At 41.6% G+C, this 19,959-nt stretch overlaps 1 protein-coding gene across 2 annotated transcripts in view; it reads right to left on the bottom strand.

Annotated features, from left to right (window-relative positions):
- The window catches only part of ATVPS33 (Sec1/munc18-like (SM) proteins superfamily), a 457,978-nt gene that overhangs the window by 312,995 nt on the left and 125,024 nt on the right, over positions 1 to 19,959 (bottom strand). For both annotated transcript variants that reach the window (XR_016263097.1, XM_089441389.1), the window contains exons 11-12: positions 9,318 to 9,369; positions 9,122 to 9,178 (exon numbers count right to left, since the gene is read on the bottom strand). Coding sequence is in view for 1 of the 2 variants with exons in the window: in XM_089441389.1 (XP_089297515.1) it covers positions 9,122 to 9,178; positions 9,318 to 9,369 (109 nt within the window). In the remaining variant the exon portion in view is untranslated. The remainder of the gene's footprint in view (positions 1 to 9,121; positions 9,179 to 9,317; positions 9,370 to 19,959) is intronic.

Below are 19,959 nucleotides of genomic sequence, written 5' to 3'. Positions count from 1 at the left end.
TCTGATGGATTGCAGATGAAGCTCTCCCTAGTTGAGAGGGAATGTTAAAATTGGCAACTAGGGCCAAACTCCATGTGGATCAACTTATTTATGGCTTCTGATATTTTTCCTAGATTCCTCTCATCGAGAGGTGTAGGATTGATCTAAAGATCATCCGATTCCGATAAGTATTTATGGAAATATGAATTTATTTTGATTATGTACAAATTGTCAAGGTCGGCCAGCGAACTTATGTAGGCACAGAAGCCCAACAGTCATGTCTATTCAACCTCAACGTTTGCATATAAATACAAGGAGCATTCTCCTCATTTGAACAATTCAATTTACTCATCTTCTCTCTCTCTCCTACGCATAAAAGGAGCCTCTCTCTCTCTCACACGTGGTTGAAAGGAAGACGTCCTAGGGCAAGGAAGACACAGAAAGAAGGATGCTAGGGCAGCAGGTCATCTCTTTGACCAGAGTTGACCAAGCGTTGACCTTCCAAGAGTGCGGATTGGGTGTGGTTGCCTCTCCTAGGTAGGCTGTAATTTTTGGCACGAAAATCAAGGTGATCTAAGCACAGAACATACCATAATTTAACATCTCAACGGTCGAGATTAAGTCCCTAATCAACAACTTAGATTAGATCTGGCTTGATACACAGATTCATATTAATACACATTAATATTTTATTTTCCCTAAGTTTGGACTTAGGGACTCCATTAAAAATATTAATTATTTTAATATCTCCTGATCTGTTTAGAATCTGCCCAAACCCTTTCTGGGTATTGGAGATCTCATGTGCCGCAACCTCTCCACCAAATTTTGTGGCTAGAGCACATCCGATGCTACCACAAATCAACACAAGGTGTGCTAGAAAGTTCAATTCTCCATTTTCTTGGTTTTGTAAATTTTGGACAGCAGTCATGGCCATGTTCTTAAGGATAGAGGACAGACTGGATGGGATATCCAACTATGTTGTTTGGAAGGACAGAATTCAGACAGTGCTTGAGGAGGCAGCAGTTTGGGACATAGTGCGGCAAGTGGTTGTACCTCCTACTGTTGCAGATGAACTTGCTGAGTTCACAAAAAATAATGCAAAGGCAAAAAGGATTTTAATGGACAATTGTGAAGGATCATGTGGTTCCTCAGGTGAGAGGAAACACATATGCATATCAGATGTGGACAGCTCTAACCACTCTCTATTAGAGTACCAATGAGAGCAGGAAGATGGTACTCAAAGAACAATTGAAGAACATTAGGATGACAAAGGCTGAAAGTGTAGTTCATTATCTTGACAGGGTCAACCATGTAAGTGATGAATTGATTGTTATTGGTGAGGCAGTTGCACCCACAAAGTTAGTCAAGATAGTTGTAACGGGACTTCCTAAGTCTTGGGAGGTCTTTGGAGACATTGTTACGTCTAGGGAGAATCTTCCCAATTAGGACAGATTATGGGATGATTGTGTGCAACATGAGATACGAAACACTGGTAGTGGTGGGGTGAAGATAGCAGATGAGGAGGATGTAGCCTTGACAGCCAGGGGGAAGAATAAAGGGAAGGCCAAGAAAGTGGCCTCATCAAATGGGGCTAAGGGAAAAGAGAAGAAGAAGAAGAAAGATACAGATATATCCAAAGTCAAATGTTGGGCATGTCCTGAGAGGAATAACAAGGGGAAGAAGGGCACTGCAGCTTCAGCAGAGGTGGAGCAGTTTGCTTCATAGTTTGACCATGACTTTGCATTTATTACGTCCACATTTAGTAGGAGTACATCATCTGATGTGTGGTACATAGACAGCAGGGGTTCCCGCCATATGACAGGTGCACGGGAGTTCTTTTCAGAGCTTGCAGAGAGGATGCTTGATATTGGGATTGTATTAGGAGATGACCACACTGTGAGAGTTGTTGGTGTGGGGATTGTGACCTTTGAGAGGGTCCCTTTGCCTCTTTTGAAGGTCACGGATGTTTTGTATGTTCCGAGGATGAAGAAGAACTTGATTTCAATGTCTGCTATGGAGGAGAAGGGGTTTGACGTCACTTTCTCAGGAGGGCAGGTATTGATGCATCCCAAGGGAGCTTCCATCACTTTGGCCAAAGTGATTGGATTCCGCTTTGGAAACTATACAGGTTCAGTTCTCAGTCGGGAGGAGCATTGGTGAGTAGCACTCACACTAGTACCACCAGTAGTAGAGACTTGTGCAAGTTATGGCACCGGAGGATGGTGCATCTGCATCATGGAGCTTTGAGACTACTAAGGGAGATCACTACTGGAGTTCCTATTTTTAGATTCGAGCATTATGAGGTCTGTAGAGGGTGTGCTTTGGGCAAGTACACCAAGTTCCCATTCCCAGCGAGCGACAGCAGATCTACAGGTATACTACACTTGATTCATACTGATGTTAGTGGTCGTATGTCTCATGTGTCTATGGGTGGTTATGAGTGTTATATTCATTGATGACTACTCTAGGAGGACTTGGATATATTTCCTGAAGACCAAGCGTGAGGTCTTCAGTTGCTTTAAAGAGTTCAAAGCTCTTGTGGAAAAGCAGACAGGTAGCAAGATTCGGGTCTTGAGGTTAGACAATGGTGGTGAGTACACCGATGGTAGGATTTTTGACTTCTATGCACAGGAGGGCATTAGGAGCGAGTTCACGGTTCCTTACAACCCCCAACAAAATGGGGTGTCTGAAAGGAAGAACAGACCTATTGTTGGGGCTGCTAGAGCAATGATTCATGATCAGGGGTTGCCTTTGGTTTTGTGGGTTGAGGCCTGCAATACTGTTGTTTAGCTTTGGAACAGGAGTCCTCACAGAGTATTGGGGAATATGACTCCGGAGGAGGCTTTCACTAGAGAGAAGCCGCGTGGCACATCTTCATATCTTTGGATGTCTCACATATTTTTATATCCCCAAGGAGCAGAGGACAAAGCTGGAACCCATGGCAGAGAAGGGTATCTGTATGTGTTACAGCAAGACTCCGAAGGCCTATCGGATCTTCATTCCTTCTAAATGGAGAGTGGTGATTAGGAGGGATGTGAAGTTTGAGGAGGAGAGGGCCTATCAGAGATCACAGGAGTATGATAAGAGAGAGTCACAGACTTCTCCTCAACAAGGAAGTCAGGTATAGGGAGCAGGACCTCAGGGTCCTGGATCGACTGGCACAGTAGGTACTTCAATATCAATGACATCTAGGGCACCAGTGGTGAGTTCACCAAGCACTTCTTTAGGGAGTCCACTGGTACAACGTTCACATGGCACTTCAACTGACACAAGCACAGGTGCCAGTACAGGTTCTTCGAGGACAGATGCTAGTACAGGCACACCAAGGTCAGTTGGCAAACCTTCAGGTTCACCAGACTAGGGGGCAGAGGATGAGGTTCCCTATGGGGAAGCTTCTTTAGATAAGAGAACGCCCAAGTGGCTTCAAGACACCTTGAAGGAAGCGGAGTTCGTTGGTCCTCCGAAGAGGGTGAATGGGGAGAGTGTGCCACCTGAGCGGTTTTTCAATTATGTAGCCAAGGCTACCAGCATTGTTGACTCTGAGGTTACTAGCAATGAGGAGGCTGCCAGCTAAGAGGTATGGAGAGAGGCTACAATGGAGGAGTATGCCTCTATCATTAAGAACAACGTATAGGAAGTGGTGCCTAGACCTGAGGGCAAGTCAGTTGTGACTTCCAGGTGGCTCTACAAGATCAAGCATGTTGTAGATGACATCACTGAGAAGTTCAAGGCGAGGTTTGTGGCCAAACGGTTTTCACAGATAGAGGGAGTTGACTATGATGAGACCTTCGCTCCCATAGCTCGGTACACTTCTATCCGATCCCTTATTGTTGCAGAAATGGGTTGGCAGATCCATCAGATGGATGTGAAGACCACATTTCTGAACGAAGTTATAGAGGAGGAGGTGTATGTTGAGCAGCCATAGGGCTTCGAGGTACTTGGGTGGGAGACCCATGTATGTCGGTTGAGGCGAGCACTCTACAGACTTAAGCAAGCTCCGAGAGCTAGGTATTCGAGGATTGATACTTACTTGCAGCAGATGGGTTTCACGAAAAGTGATGCGGATCCGAACCTATACTGCATTGTTGTAGGGGATGATCTGCTCATTCTTGTGTTGTATGTTGATGACTTGTTCATTACTGGGGCAGAGAGACTAATTAGTGGTTGCAAGGAGGATCTTGCTATGGAGTTCAAGATGAAGGACATTGGGCTGATGCATTACTTTTTGGGGCTTGAGGTGTGGCAGGAGGAGGGGCATATCTTTCTGGGGCAGGGGCAATATGTTGTGGATGTGTTGAGCAGATTTCACATGGCAGACTGTAGACCCATGTCTACACCTATGATCACCAACTGGAAGAAGCTTCATGCTTCAAATTCTAGTTTGGTGGATCCCACATTGTATAGGCAGCTTATTGGGTCCTTGATGTATCTGGTCAACACTAGGCCAGATATATGCTTTGCAGTGAACACACTTAGCCAGTTCATGGTTGAGCCCAGGAAGGTGCACTGGGTAGCTGCAAAGCACATTCTTCGCTACATGCAAGGGACTGTTGATTATGGTCTGGACTATAGGCGGGGAGATGGAGTGAGGTTGGCAGGTTACACAGATTCAGATTGGGCAAGTTGTGCTTCTGACAAGAAAAGCACTTCAGGGTGTTGCTTCGGATTGGGTTCGGCAGTTGTGTCGTGGTTCAGTCGAAAGCAAAAGTCAGTTGCTTTGAGCTCTTCTGAGGCTGAGTATATCGCTGCTAGTCAGGCTATTTGTCAGGCCATTTGGCTTCGCAAGTTGTTGTATGGCCTATTTGATCAGGAGTTGAGACCGACGATTATTCACTGTGATAATGAGAGTTTCATTAAACTCATAGAGAATCCAGTGTTTCATGACAGGTCAAAACACATTGACATCAGATATCATTTCATCAGGGACTATGTTCAGAAGGGGGTAGTGAAGCTGGAGTATATATCAACAGATGAGCAAGTGGTCGATGTTCTCACAAAGTCCTTGCCAAGAGGCAAGCATGTCCATTTCAAGGACCAAATGGGTGTAGTGAGAAAAACTTTCTCGGTAAGAGGGAGTGTTGATTTTTAATGTACCTTAGACAAGTGGTTTCCCATGGGTTAGTTTCTACCTAGGGAAAAGTGTCCAAAATAATTGTTTTCCTAAGTGTGACTTTATAAATTGAAAGTGACTTTATAAGTGGTAAAGGCAATGTTAAATTATAAAGTGAAAAGTGACTTTAGACATAAAGTACAAAGTGGATACTTTATTTAATGGGTGAGTTAAAAAATAGAAAGTGAAAATTAAATGCACATTTATTATCATCTCTTGATCTAAATGAATCTGAGCCATTAGATCTTAGGGTTGCCCAAAAGTCATTTAGAGAAACAAAAGGGGGAAAAGAAAAGAGAGACTGAATTCATTCTTCATGAGCAAATTGGAGAAAAGAGGCTGAGAGCTAGAGAAAAGTTTTGAAAGAGAAATTTGTTGCAACAAGCTGATGTAGTGATTTCTGGGCAAAGTTGGGCATGGAAATCAAGGCATAGAAGACAGCAGAAAGTATAATACTAACAGCATTGAATGTCGTGAGCTGCACGTCGTTTGAGAGAAGTTTTTGAAAAAAATGAAAAAAAGTCTGTATAGTGGTATCCATACAGTACATATTTTCAGCTTCAAGTGGGCATGGAAATCGAGGCAAAGTGGGCACGGTTTTCAAGGCGTTTTGCACTGAAGAGATAAGTTGTATTTTGTTGTTTTGTTTTGTCTACAAATGTATTTTTCCTGAACTTGAAAGATAAATAAAGTTGAAGAGCTCTCTAACAAGTTTTCCCCGGAGAAGATTGAAGGGATTTTCCCTGGGTCTAAGTTGACCAAAAATCTATGTATTTTTATGTGTTGCTACTCTGGTTATGTCCATATTTATTTTCAGCATCTGTTGACAGTCTCATGTGTTTTAATATGAAAATTTCATTTGCAGAATTCTATATGTTGAATGTATGTTTATGGGAAAGGGCATTTAACTGAATGAGAGTGATAAGGTGAAATTAAACCCAATTTGGGATTTGCAGAAAACTTTTTTTTAGTCATCAAATTTCAAAAGAAGCACGCCTTCCTTCATTCTATCTCCACATAAACCTATGTCACAGGGTTTGCCGAACTTGAAGGTTCAGGTTCGAAATTCGGTGAACCTCAAAGAAAAATTTGAAATTCGTTCAAGTTCGCCGAACCTGAAATTCGAACCTGAAGTCGAACCTAATCGAACTCGAACTTGAACGAACATGTTCGAACCTCAACGAACCTGAACGCAAATTTAATCGAATTTTTTAAGGTTCGATTTAGGGTTCGCCGATTTTTTTGACGGTTTAATTTCGCTATTTACAAGAAAAACCAAGGGCCGCATACCGCTTTTCTGCAATGCTTCCCGCCAAATATTTCTTTATAAACGATGGCTCTCTAACGTTTTGGCACACGCTGTCAGGAGTATTGAGTGAGAATTTCAAGTTTGTATTGAGCAAAGCTATGCATTTGATTGCACTATGCAGTCACGCAGTGTGAGCCTAAGGCTTAAGCAGTGAGCGTTGAGGAGATCTCAGATTGGTGTGGTCGTGACTCGTGACTCGTAGGCTGTGCAGTCACGCTTCTCACGCAGTGTCGTGATTTGCTGCACCGGCACGCAATCGCACCTCCGTTCAATTTGCTGCACCGGCACGCTTCAAGTTCGAGCTTCGGCGTCGGCGTTGAAACTTGACTGCAGTCACTAGTGTGCACGCAGCACCCGTCACCCACCCTAACACAGGACCCGTGCCCCCTACCACTAACCCACTTCAACTACACTCCAAATTTACAGTTTCAAGCCTATTTTTATTAGGCACATGATTATCTTTGCACACAGTTAATTATATGTTTACAACATTCTAATTTGTGTTCCATATGTTTTTAGGTCAGTGCTCAAATGTAAGTCCACCGTTAGGTCTGGGTTAATATTTGTTAAAATGTAGTTTTTCCTTTTACACGTGTCTTGGGATACCATTGGTTGATGGGATGAGTCTGAATCATGTGGTTGGAGTTGACTTGGGAACAAGGTTTGTTTTAGGGCTGTGTCATAGGTCACTAGTCTTGGAATCCAGAATTTGTGTTTGATGGGTTGATTTGAGTCCTTCACTTGTTTTCAAGTTGCCACTTTTCAAGTTTCTCTAGCATCTGGAGTTCCGGGAATCTCAGCTTCCTGTAGGGATGCTGCCCCAAGTTGGAGTAATTGTTAACCTTTGAATACACACTTAGAAACAAAGACAAAGCCCAGATTTCCAAATCAACATTTTAAGATCATATTGGTGGAGATGTTTCAGACTTTTACTGGCTGAATTTTGGTATAGATTTCAAGGTGGCTTCATGCTGACTTTGAGGGCCTTTTCTAGCATTTTGGGTCCTCTATTCAAGGTAGATTTGATGGTATCATTACAAGAGTGGGTAGCATAGGAGGTGAGCTACAACAACTCTCAAATGTGCACTTTCCAAGGAAATATAAGCAACCTCCTTAGGTGAATAATGGACAGAGTAAGGGTGCACTGATGATGGCTGTTACAGGCTACAACCTATTCTGAAAACGGATGGCTACAGCCTATTCTAAAAATGGATTTCATAAGTATGTCAGCTTTTATGATAGCACTAGGGTACAGTCCTGTAGCAGTCAGAAAGGCATAGCTTCTGGTAGTTTCTAATCCTATTTTGGGCAGTATCTTAACAGAATTATATGACAGTCTGACACCTGATTTGAAAATCTATTTGAGGTATTGATTTTAGCAGGTTGTGGCAGCCTGGAGGGTGTCAGTATGATAGCAGTCTAGCAGCAATTTCTTTCAAGTTTTCATGTAGCCTTCATGCCTTCATGATGACAGTTAAATGCTTTATGCTTGACTAGAGTGTAGGGTGCATTCCTCTAGACTTATATTCACCCTTCACTTACCTATTTTAGGCATTGGCATCCTGTCGGATTTGACAGAAATATGGCAACCAGCTGACAGAGCTGATCTGCAATTATAATGACAGAATTCTGCCAGTTAGTGAGTCATTAGACAAGTTACTCTACCTTTTCTGGGCAGCAATAAAGGGTCACCTTTCATCCTTTTGTGGGCAGCACTTTCACCTTATTTCCTGGAAACACTTTGTTAGCATGAAGGTGAGTGAATGCGGAGGTACTCATGCACCATAGGCACCCCATTCGAAGGAGTTGCTTCATTTTTTCTTAGCATATTATGGGTATTCTAAAGACCATAATTCTCAGACAATACAAGGCTTGAAATAGTGCAAGTTTGAGCTTACCAGATGATGATGAGCTGCATTGAAATGAAGACTTCTCAGCTTTGTCAACAAGAGCCTTCTCAGCCTTTTTCACAAAAGATACCAAACAATTGACCATCAAATCACCCACAAAAATAAAACTAGTTGGAAGCCTTTCAGACCCACATTTACAGTGACCATCAAGCTTGGTAATTCATATTAGATGTGAGGAACAACAGTCGATAGGAGGAACTGAAATGAGATTAAATATCAGAACCACTTGGAGACTTCAGATAGAAAATTTAGTTCCAATATCAAATGCTTAATTTGTATTCCCGTGTTTATGGGTCGATTTTGAATTTTCTATTATTTTGTCATATATATATATATATATATTGAAAAATATGTATAGTCGAACCTAATGCCGAACCTCATTCGAACCTGATCGGAAAATTCGAATTTGAATCGAACTTAATCATTGTCGAACTCGAATTTGAACTCGAACCATGTGACATAGACATAAACATAGGAAGAGTTCATATTTCAGTGCACTGTCGAGATCGAAGTCGTTAGAGGAACATTTTGTGATTTATTTCTGGAGAGGTGGTGAGGCCATTTCGCATATATAGTCACTAAAGATAGTACAGCTCACTGTCCAATTTTCATGTGCAGAAATTAATTAATGACCAATAAATCCAAGATTCTACGTCAATAAGGAACAAACTAAGAGTATATGCTTTAATCAACATCAACTGAAGTGATTACTGTGAAAAAGAAAAATCCAGTCGTGATGCTACATAAATAAGAGTACTTATAAACAATCTTTAAAAATGACTGAATCCCAAGCTGAAATTTGTCACTACTTACAGTAGTTGTAACTTCTGTATAATCCTGCTTCATGGTTGTTGCTTTTTGACGCAAAACCTAACATCACCCAAGATATAAAAACAAGAACTGCCATTTATACCATGCTAAGATATCTATGTATTTGCAGTACTACATGCAATAGTAATAGAAATGCTTGAAAAGGATTGACAGAATAAGGACAATAAAAGAAACAGACCTGCCCAACAACTCCAAAATTGAGATCACGAATCTCTCTATATAATTTATCACTGAAACAAAGTGACAACAGTATGGCTCATAGTAAAATTAGTAAAAAGAAAAAGTAACAGAGTAAAAAGCAGCAAAACTTAGTACTTCAAATGTATAATCCTGCAATATCTCCCAACACCAAGTTCGGATGGGAGCTCATGTAAATTCTGGTAGAACCACGTGAGAAAATCACACAATTTTTTCTCCTTCAAAGAATGTTAAGGAAATATGTATTGCCAAGTCTGTGCCACTCTCTAGCCTTTGTTATTCACTCTGGACTATCTAATGTACAAAAAAATATGTGTCCAGCCTATAACAAATAACCACCCATTTTACCCTCCAATTTTAGGTTTCAAAAAGGGCCAAAAATACTATTCTTAAACAATGCTGCCAGAAGAGACCACAGGCATATCTGCAAAGCTGTACACAAAAATCGTAAATAATTATATAGCATCAATTGGATAACATGGAAGGGATTTATTTTGATTCTATGGAAACAGTAAGATCTATTAATTATGTGGGTGATTTCCACCTGAGATTATGGTAGAACAAAGCAAAATGTTCTAGTGAAAGAGAAATTGGGTGTTGAATTTTGTAAATGCACAAGACATGCAGCGTAATGCACATAAATTACATTGCATTGATCATATTAATTACTACCCAAGGTTGTGTCCCTTAGCATGGATGGGTATGTTGAGCACTAAATGAAAGGTCTTCTTGACTAACCTATGACATTCATATCATTGTATTAATCATTCTTTATTTAGTATCTGTCTGTGCCCTTAAATTTTATAGGCCTCTTGTCCCTTCATTTATGATGTCTCCATTAGTCAGCCCTTCAGTTCATAATAGGTGGTATCAAAGCGAGTTCAAACCTAGCTGGCATGTAACCAAATTCTAACATCAATGGTAGTAAACCCCTTTGTGTTTGGTCAACCACTTTCCTGTGCCTCATCTTCCACTAACTCAAACACTATCTTTGTTGCAATCTGCCATCCCTGCAAACCTATGTTATCGGGAACGGACCCCCAATGCCCACTCACACCCCCCAAAATTGCGCTCTGAGTGGGAGCATCCAAGGAATGCACTTCCAAAAATTGAAAGCATGCTCCGGATGAATTTGAGACACTCCCTTCCCTTTTGCGAGCATGACAAGCCTTTAGCTGCTCCTGCAGCCAGGGAGCACACTCCCAAGGCACTCCTTGGACACTCCCTAGTGTAGAAAATTTTGCAAATATGGCATCCTTCCCAGTTTCAAGGTTTTTAGTGTTTAATGCCCACAGCCCCAATGTGTGTTAGCTGATATAAAACATTTATTGCAAATTCATTTGAAACAATTTTGAGCTACTACTACACTTTCTTTTCAGCTGATATGAAAATAAATACAATCGCACACACAGAATTTTTACATAGTATTTTTGGTCCAATGACCCTAGAAAAACCCACAAGGGGAAAACCAGTGAAAGGAGGATTTTATTGCTTCTAATTTACTGAGAAATTTACACAGCAAATAACATTTTAAAGTACTTATCTCTCCTTAAATGCTGTTCCATCTTCCTTGGAATACGTGTCAAGGACTCAAGGCTTCAGCTCTAAATCTGGAAGTTCGAGCCATAGTTCCAGATCGCTACCATTAGAACCACTGTCAAACCAGTGCTCAGATATTGACTTAGGTTCAGAGAAATCTTCATTAGCTAACAGCCTTGAATCTCGTGCCAAAAAGTCCCTTGAATATGCCTCGATCTGCATGTTAGTATCAGTGACAGACCTCCTTGAAATCCGGCACAGAAACTATGACTTTCGCAGAAAATATGGCTACAAACAGCTCTGCCTCCTCCACAAATTTTTCGCTGAGAGTCCTACTCAGCTTCCCTACAAAAAAATACCACTTTCTCCTTGAAAATCGGCCTGCATACCAATGTTGCGAACATCGGCATCGGGATAAAATCGGCAAGGGTCCAGGAAACCAAAAGATCGGGAAAATCAGGAAAATATCGGTAAAAATTGGCAAGCATCGGCAAAATCAATATACCATCAAAATATCGGTAAAAATCAGCAAACATCGGCTAGGCCAAAAAATTGTGATTTCGAGATAAATCGGGATGTTATCGAGATGTTCGCAACACTGCTGCATACCCTGCGAAATTCTCGGTCTGTGTGCCTGTAGTTTCTGCTAGAAACTCAGGTTTTGTAGCCTTCTTGCTGCTCAATGGAAATCCCCCTTCCTCAGTTCTGCAATCTCAGCGTCCTCTCCTTTGTTTCTTCTCACCTCGTCTCAAATGCTCATAAGAATGAATGAGCATAAACTTTCCTTTTTCCCTTTTTGTCTTCTCAAAAGACAAGAACCCTAACCCTTGAGATTTAATGGCTGAGATTAAATCTCAGCTCATTAGATGAACGGTGGGGATCATTCCATCTCTTGACCCCCTCTCTCGTGTGGTCCCCCAAAATTAATGGGTCTCCTAGTCACTTTTTAATGCTTTTGTCCTAGGTGCATTTTTCTCTCATAAAGTCACTTTTAAAACATAAAAGTCACTTTAATATTAAAAAGTGTACTTTGTATTTTTCTCATAAGGTCACTTTATAACACCAGTGACATTAATATATTAAAGTACATGGTACATAACCATAAAAAGTAACTTTCCTCCATGACATTAATATAACTCATAATGTCACTAGATAAAAATACATTAATGTGATTTCCTACGCCAAAAGGATAAATGCACTAGGAAACACCTCCTTGGTACCCTAATTTTTAACACTCACTCCTATCGAGGAAGGTATTTCTCACCATTCCGATCCTATATCTGTAATATATATTCTTGCCTCTCCCCAATGACTTGGATATATATTCAAGTTTCACAGCTCCCCTATGAACCCAGTCTCTGATGAAGTGGTACCTAATCTCAATATGCTTTGACCGATCATGAAATATTGGATCCTTAAAGAGTTTGATACAACTCTGATTATCATAGTGCCTTGCAACTAGCCTGACTAGCTGCCATATACTTTGCCTCTACACTACTCAGTGCCACTAACCTTTGTTTCCTGTTTAACCATGACATAATTGTTGAACCCAACAAGAAACAACATTCGAAAGTACTCTTCTGTCACTAGCCCTGCTATCCCAATCTGAGTCTGTGCAACCAATCAATCTAACTCCATCACCCCTGACATAGTCCAGACCATAGTCCACTATGCCCTGCAGGTACCTCAACACCTGTTTCACAACCACCCAGTTCACTCTCATGGGCTCCATCTTAAACTGGCTCAACGTGTTAACTGTGAAGCCGATATTTGGCATAGTGTTGACAAAATACATCAAGGAAATCAGCCGATGATACAAGGTGGGGTTCAGAACTCGGAATCTGAAGCATGCAACTTCTTCCAGTCTGTGATCACAGGAGTAGCCATAGGCCTATAGCCCTCCATAAGAAATATCCTCAGTATATCACCTGCATACCTGCCCTAGCCCACGAAGATATGCCCATCCTCTTGTCAAACCTCCAACCCCAAAAAGTAAGGCATCAGTCCCATATCGGTCATGCCAAACTCCAAAGCAAAGTCTCTCTTGCAGTGTTGGATGAGTCTGTCTTCTCCCGTAATAAACAAGTCATCCACATACAAAACCAGAATGACTGGATCATCACCAACAATAACAAGGTTCGGATTTGCATCACTCTTCTGGAAACCCATCTGCTACCAGTAGGCATCTATCATATCATACCATGCCCTCGACACCTGCTTCAATCCATATAAGGTTTTCTTAAGCTTACACACATGAGACTCCCTCCCATAAACCTCAAAGCCCTGTGGTTGCTCATTCTACACCTCCTCCTGTATAACCCCATTAAGAAAGGGAGCCTTCACATCCATCTAGTGAATTCTCCAACCCATCTCAGTTGTTATAAACACCATTGCTCTCATGGAGATATAACGAGCAACTGGTGTGAAGGTCTCCTCATAGTCAACTCCCTCTACCTATGAGAACTCCCGTGCCACAAACGAGCTTTGAACTTCTCCACGTTGTCATTTGCAACATGTTTGATCTTGTAGAGCCACCTGGAAGTCACCACTGACTTCCCATCAGGTCTCAATAGTACCTCCTACACATCAATCTTCATGATGAAGGCATACTCCTCCACCATGGCATCCGTCCAGATCCGTTGACTAGTGGACTCCTCATAACTAGTTGGCTATGTCACCACAACATCTGCCACATATCCACCCAACCTCTCTGCTGATCTGCTCTCCCTCACTGACAACTTAGGTTTCCCCACTGCCTCTTGTGCTTCCTTCAATGTCTCACGAAGTCCTTTTGGCTTCCTCTTCTATTTAGTAGCCTCCTCAACTGGTATGGAAAAATACTCAACTGGAGACTCTCCTCGTGACGAGGAAGGCCCTCCTGTGGTTTATGGAGAACCTAGACTCTGAGATCCTACGCTCGATGATATTGGACTCTTTGAACCTGTCACCCCTGGAGTAGGTGATCCTCTTAAACCTGGTGTACCACTTGAAGATCCCGATACCTGTGGTGTGACCCCTTGCTAAGGAGCCTACTACTCTACCTAATCAACCTCTCGAGACCTCCTCTAGGCCCTCTCCTCCTCAAATCTCACATCCCACCTCAGGATGACTTTCCTCTGCGCGGAAATGTATATATGGTAGGCCTTGTTGGTCTCACTCTAACCCACAAAGACACCCTTCTCTGTTGTGGGTTCCAGCTTCGTCCTCTTCTCCTCAGGGACATGTGAATATGTAAGGCACCCAAAAATCCTTATGTGCCCAATCTCAAGCTTCTTCCCAGAAAAAAGCTTCCTCGGGGGTCTTACTCCCCAAGACTCTATGTGGGCTCCTGTTCTGTAGATACACTCAGTGTTACACGCTTGGGCCCATAAAAAGAAAGGTAGTCTCTAATCGATTCTTGCAACATAACTCCAGCAACACCCACTATGGCCCTGATCTTCTTCCTCGTCTGGTTCTCCACAAGAGCCTTAAACTCTTAGAATCTCTTGAGGACCCCATCCTTGGTCTTCAGAAAGAAAATCCAGGTCTTCCTAGAGTAGTCATCAATGAAGGTCACATAGTACTCACAGTTGTTCAATGATACATGAAACATAGGACCACAAACATCAAAATGTACCAAGTCTAGAATACCTACCACCTTGTTGGCATTACTTGGGAAAGGTGTCTTGGTGTACTTTCCCAAAGCACACCCCATGCAAACACTATGATGCTTAGTGTTGAACTCAGATAAACCTATAACCATCTCCCCTAGAATCCTGAATGCTCCATGGTGCCTCATGTGCCATATCTCGCACAACTCATTGCTACTAGTCTGCACCACCAAGGCGTTAGTAGGCTAAAACATAAACCTATATAGCCTCCCACTGCGAACTGAAATCACTCAAACAAACTCAATAGTAGATCCCTTGGGATATATGAGCACATGTCCTCCTCAGAAACACACTACATGCCCACTGTCCTCAATACTAAAGACAGAAATCAAGTTTTTCTTCAACCCTAGAACATAAAGAACATCTACCACTTTCAGAGGAGGTAATGACTCCCTCTAAAAGGATATTGTCCCCACTCCTGTTGCTCTAACCTTAGATCTATCTCCAAGCACAACCTCCAAGTCAATATCATCCTTTGTGAGACTCATGAAGTGCTCTCTCACTCCAGTCATATGGGAGGAAGCTCCACTGTCTACAAACCAGACACCAAACGATGTGACATGGGTGGCAAGACTCAGCACTAAGGCAAACTCTATGTCAAATCTGGAGGTGAACTCATCCACCTCTGCCAAAGCTGCTACACCCTTCTTCTTGTTCTTCTTATTGGGACACTGAACAGCATAGTGACCCAACTTCCCACAAGCAAAGCATTTCACTTTGCTCATTTCCTTTTCCTCGGCCTTCTGCTTCCCCTTCCCCTTCCCCTACTTAGCTCCACTAGAAGACCCCTCCTTGGCCTTCTTCTTGCCCTTAGTTGCAAGGGAAACATTCTCCTCGTCATCTACCCCACCACGTTGGCTGCTACTCTTGGCACTCCTCCTGGTTTCCTCTTGGATGAAATTATCCCACATCCTTCTCCAGTCTAGAAAGTGCTCTCTGGCCACAATGCCATATATGAATCCATCCCATTGCTTGGTGAAACCATCTAGTGCGATCCTAACCAACTGGTCCTCAGAGATAGAATCTCCCATGGCAACAAACTCGTCTCTCACCTATGTGATCTTGGTGAGGTATGAGGTCACATTGTTAGTGTTGGTCATCTTGGTGTTTCTTAGCTTTTGCCTCAACACCATCTTCCTGTTCTCATTGGAGCTCTGGTGTAATGTGACAAGGGAATCCCACATCTCGTAGGCAAACTTCATTCCTATCACATGAGGGAATAGGTGCTCTTTGATGGCATCAAGAATGATTCTCCTTGCCTTCACATTCTTCTTTTTGAATTCCACCAACTAAGCTAGATCAGTACAAGGTTGCACAGGATTCTCCACTATGTCCCACACTTCAACTTCTTCAAGCAATAGCATCATCCTCTCCTTCTAAGGGCCAAAATTATCAACCCCACTCGATCTATCCTCCACCCTCAAACCAATCACCATGACCCTCACAACCAACACAAAATGAGCAGATTTGTTAATAGGCAACCTTCCTCCCTCTCAAACAATAATTCTTTGGGTTTCTGACTAAGGTTTTAGGCTTGTTGCTCACTGATATGGCAGAATTTTGTTTGCTGGTGGAAAATTTCATTGTAGGTTCATAGGCCCAAATACCATGTAGAAAATTTTGCAAATCTAGTAGCCCTCCCAGTTTTAAGGTTTTTGCATAGTGTTTAATGCCCACAGCCCCAATGTGTTAGCCGATATAAAACATTTATTGCAAATTCCTTTCAAACATTTTTGAGCTACTACACTTTACTTTTCAGTTGATATGAAAATAAATACAAGCACACAGACACACAGAATTTTTACACAGTGTTTTTGGTCTAATGACCTTGGAAAAACCCACAAGGGGAAAACCAGTGAAAGGAGGATTTATTGCTTCTAATTTACTGAGAAATTTACACATCAAATAACATTTTTGCTGAAATATGTAACTAGGTTCGGTCTTCATAATGACATATGTAATCATGATTTTATGTATTTGATGTAAAGAGAAAACAAAATTATTATTGTCATTCTTGAGGCATGGGTTTCATGCTCAAGGTTATTTGATTTATAGGTCAAGCACCCATTGAGTGCTTCTAGGCCTTGTCTTTGAGTCAACAAGTCATAAGACTTATTGTCATGTATGGAAGACCCTTTTGGGCATGTTGCATATTGTAAAGAAAATGATTTGAGTCATAAAAGACCCTTCAAGACAAGTCAAACATGCTACAACAAGTCGGCCTTCAAGGGAGATCAAGTTGGCTCTCAAAGTGACAAGTCAGCCTATTGGAAGGATTGTTCAACCACCTTAAGAAGCCTATATGCAGAACTGACATCAAGCAAAAAACGAAGTTCGATAGAAGGCACAAGAATACAAGGATAGCCAGTGAGGAAGAGGAGAGACAAAAGGAAGAAAGAACGAAGGTTTAGAAGTCTGTTTTGGAACCAAATCTCTCACGTGTGATTGCAACTAGGTTTTTCTGAAGTGCATAATTGCAGACCTCAAAACGAATCGAAATTAGCATTCAAAAGATAATAAGAGCAAGACGAATTCACAAGGAGAGAGATCCAAAGCAAGCTAAGGAAAGGAGCCTCATAAATCTGCCTTAAACTACCCACCCGTGCAAGGTTGCAGAAACGGAAGGAGGACGAGAATTACAAGTCGAAATTGCAATCAAGTTGCAGGTCCGAAAATCTTGGTCAAAGGAGAATTTGAAGCTACAACAAGGCAAGTTTGATTTGGGTTGATTTTATGAAAAGGAAGTGCTTCAAGGAGAAGTGTGACTTTGTCTTGGAGGGGTCTTTGTCAAGGGTCATAGGTCTTGGAATTCGTCATTTGAAGTCCTATAAGAAGGGAAGAGTTCTTGCAGGTTTCCCTCTCAAGAGGAGAGATTTTGGCCCTGGCTAATAGCCTATATCTTGTGTCCTCTTGTCTCATTGTTCTTTCATAGTTTGGTAGTTGTTTGATGATAAAAACATAATAATAATAAAGTGAAAGAAGAAATTGATCAAGTTAAGTTAAAAATACACATGTCCTTTCAGCGTGTCTGACGTGTCCTAGAGGGTGGGATTCGAGGAACACGAATCCCGACAACATGTCCTGCATGTCCCAATTTCAGGAAACATGTCCCCTGAACAAGTGTCTCGTGGCCCAGAAAGCCCAATTTGGGCTCATTTGGCACTCATTCTTGAGTGTGTCTTCTATTGTGAGTGTGTGAAAGCTTATAGCAAAGGTTTTGGGAGCATTTTAGAGGTGATTCAAGCAACAGGTAAGTGCATTTTGCTTCTATTTTTTTTGCATTTTTATTACAGCAGTTTGCATGTACATTTTTTTTACAAGTTTGTGCATTTTTTCTTTATTTTTTTACAACATTCACGGCTCAATCAAGGGCAGCAGGGAAAGGGCAAAGGAGGGGGAAGAACGTCCCCACTGGAGATGCCCCTCCTCTTCCAATTTCATCAGGGTTTGCAAGTGTTCCCTCTATTGCAAGTGGGGCTACAACAAACCCTCCTCTACAGCAATTAGCCGTGAGGCTCCTCTCTCAGGTGACTTCATCCTCTTGTCGCAAGAGGAATTGGAGCACATATGGAAATTTGAATAGTGTCAAGAAGATTAGGCTGGAGTAGTCCAGGGCAGAGACAATGGTGTATGTGCACACCAACCTTCGTCTTATTTACAGGCAGAAGTATGAGTGGTTGAAGGGAAAGACAAAGATGTGGGATGTCTTTCCTGATGATATGGATTTGGACAGCAGTGTTGAATTGGCATTGGCCAGCTTGGATCTTAATGAGCCAGTGCTAGAGCCTGTCACTTTTGATGATGGTGATGCTGTTGAGGGGTCATCCTCCACACCAGTAGATGCAAAGATGACATTGGATACAGAGGAGGAGGATGTAGCAAAGGAGAGCAGTGGTGACCATGACAGTGATGTTGAATTTGATGATGAGGATTGATGACTCATGAGCTACCTATTGCCTTGTACTTGTAGTTGTTTTGTATTTGCTATTTTTATTTGCCATTGGCATTGTTAGTACCTATGTTACACATTTTGATTTTCATGACTTAATAAGAAATCTGCAATTTCTTGACTTTCTCATACTAGATCATTGATGAATTTGTCACAATTGTATTTGCATGCATAATGTTACTTTATAAAACTTACAAATTTTAAATTCACAATGTAGAATCTAGATCTATGTTTGAATTTGTATCATGAATGAAAATTTGTGTAAGAAATATCCAATTTTTAAGGATGAGTGGTTGAAGGGAAAGACAAAGATGTGGGATGTCTTTCCTGATGATATGGATTTGGACAGCAATGTTGAGTTGGCATTGGCCAACTTGGATCTTAATGAGCTAGTGCTAGAGCCTGTCACTTTTGATGATGGTGATACTGTTGAGGGGTCATCCTCCACACCAGTAGATGCAAAGATGACATTGGATACAGAGGAGGAGGATGCAGTAGTGGAGAGCAGTGGTGACCATGACAGTGATGTTGAATTTGATGATGAGGATTGATGACTCATGAGCTACCTATTGCCTTGTACTTGTAGTTTTTTTGTATTTGCTATTTTTTTTGCCATTGGCATTGTTACTACCTATGTTACACATTTTGATTTTCATGACTTAATAAGAAAACTGCAGTTTCTTGAATTTCTCATATTAGATCATTGATGAATCAGTCAAAATTGTATTTGCATGCATAATGTTACTTTATAAAACTTACAAATTTTAAATTCACAATGTAGAATCTAGATCTATGTTTGAATTTGTATCATGAAGGAAATTTTGTGTAAGAAATATCCATTTTTTAATATATATATATATATATATATATATATATATAGATAACGTGTCCTATGTGTCCTATTCTGGGGGGGTCAACGTGCTCGTGTGGGACACTCGAATTTTTGTGTTCTGCGTGTCCCGTGTCCCCATGTCAAGTGACTAAGGTTCCAAACCTTTTGCTTCTTCAGTTGTGCTGACGAAGAAGGACGGTACACTTCGCAAGTGCATTGACTACAGGACCCTAAACAAGAAGACTTTGAAGAACAAGTACCTAATTCTTTGCATCAATGAGTTGATGGATGAACTTAGAGGAGTGAAAAACTTCTCTAAGATAGATTTGCGCTCGGGGTACCACCAGCTTCGAGTCTGAGAGTAGGATGCCCTGAAGAAATCATTTAGGTGCCATTATGAGCACTTTGAGTTCCTGGTGATGCCCTTTGGGTTCACTAATGCACCGGCTACATTCCAGTCTTGCATGAACCATGTGTTCCGCAAGCACCTACGCAGGTTCATGCTAGTATTTTTTGACTACATTCTCATCTATAGCAATACTTGGGAGGAGCACCTACAATACTTGGAGGAGGTCCTATGCATCTTGGAGGGGTAGCAGTTTTACGTCAAGATGTCCAAGTGCAAATTTGTGTTGACAGAGATGTTGTATCT

The sequence above is a fragment of the Pinus tabuliformis genome, chromosome 9, assembly GCF_031772625.1.
Source record: "Pinus tabuliformis cultivar Carrire ecotype Pingquan chromosome 9, CPIR1, whole genome shotgun sequence".
In the NCBI taxonomy this organism is placed as follows: domain Eukaryota; kingdom Viridiplantae; phylum Streptophyta; class Pinopsida; order Pinales; family Pinaceae; genus Pinus; species Pinus tabuliformis.
The sequence above is the reverse complement of the archived record's forward strand: the minus strand, read 5'-3'. Positions and strand labels throughout refer to the sequence as shown.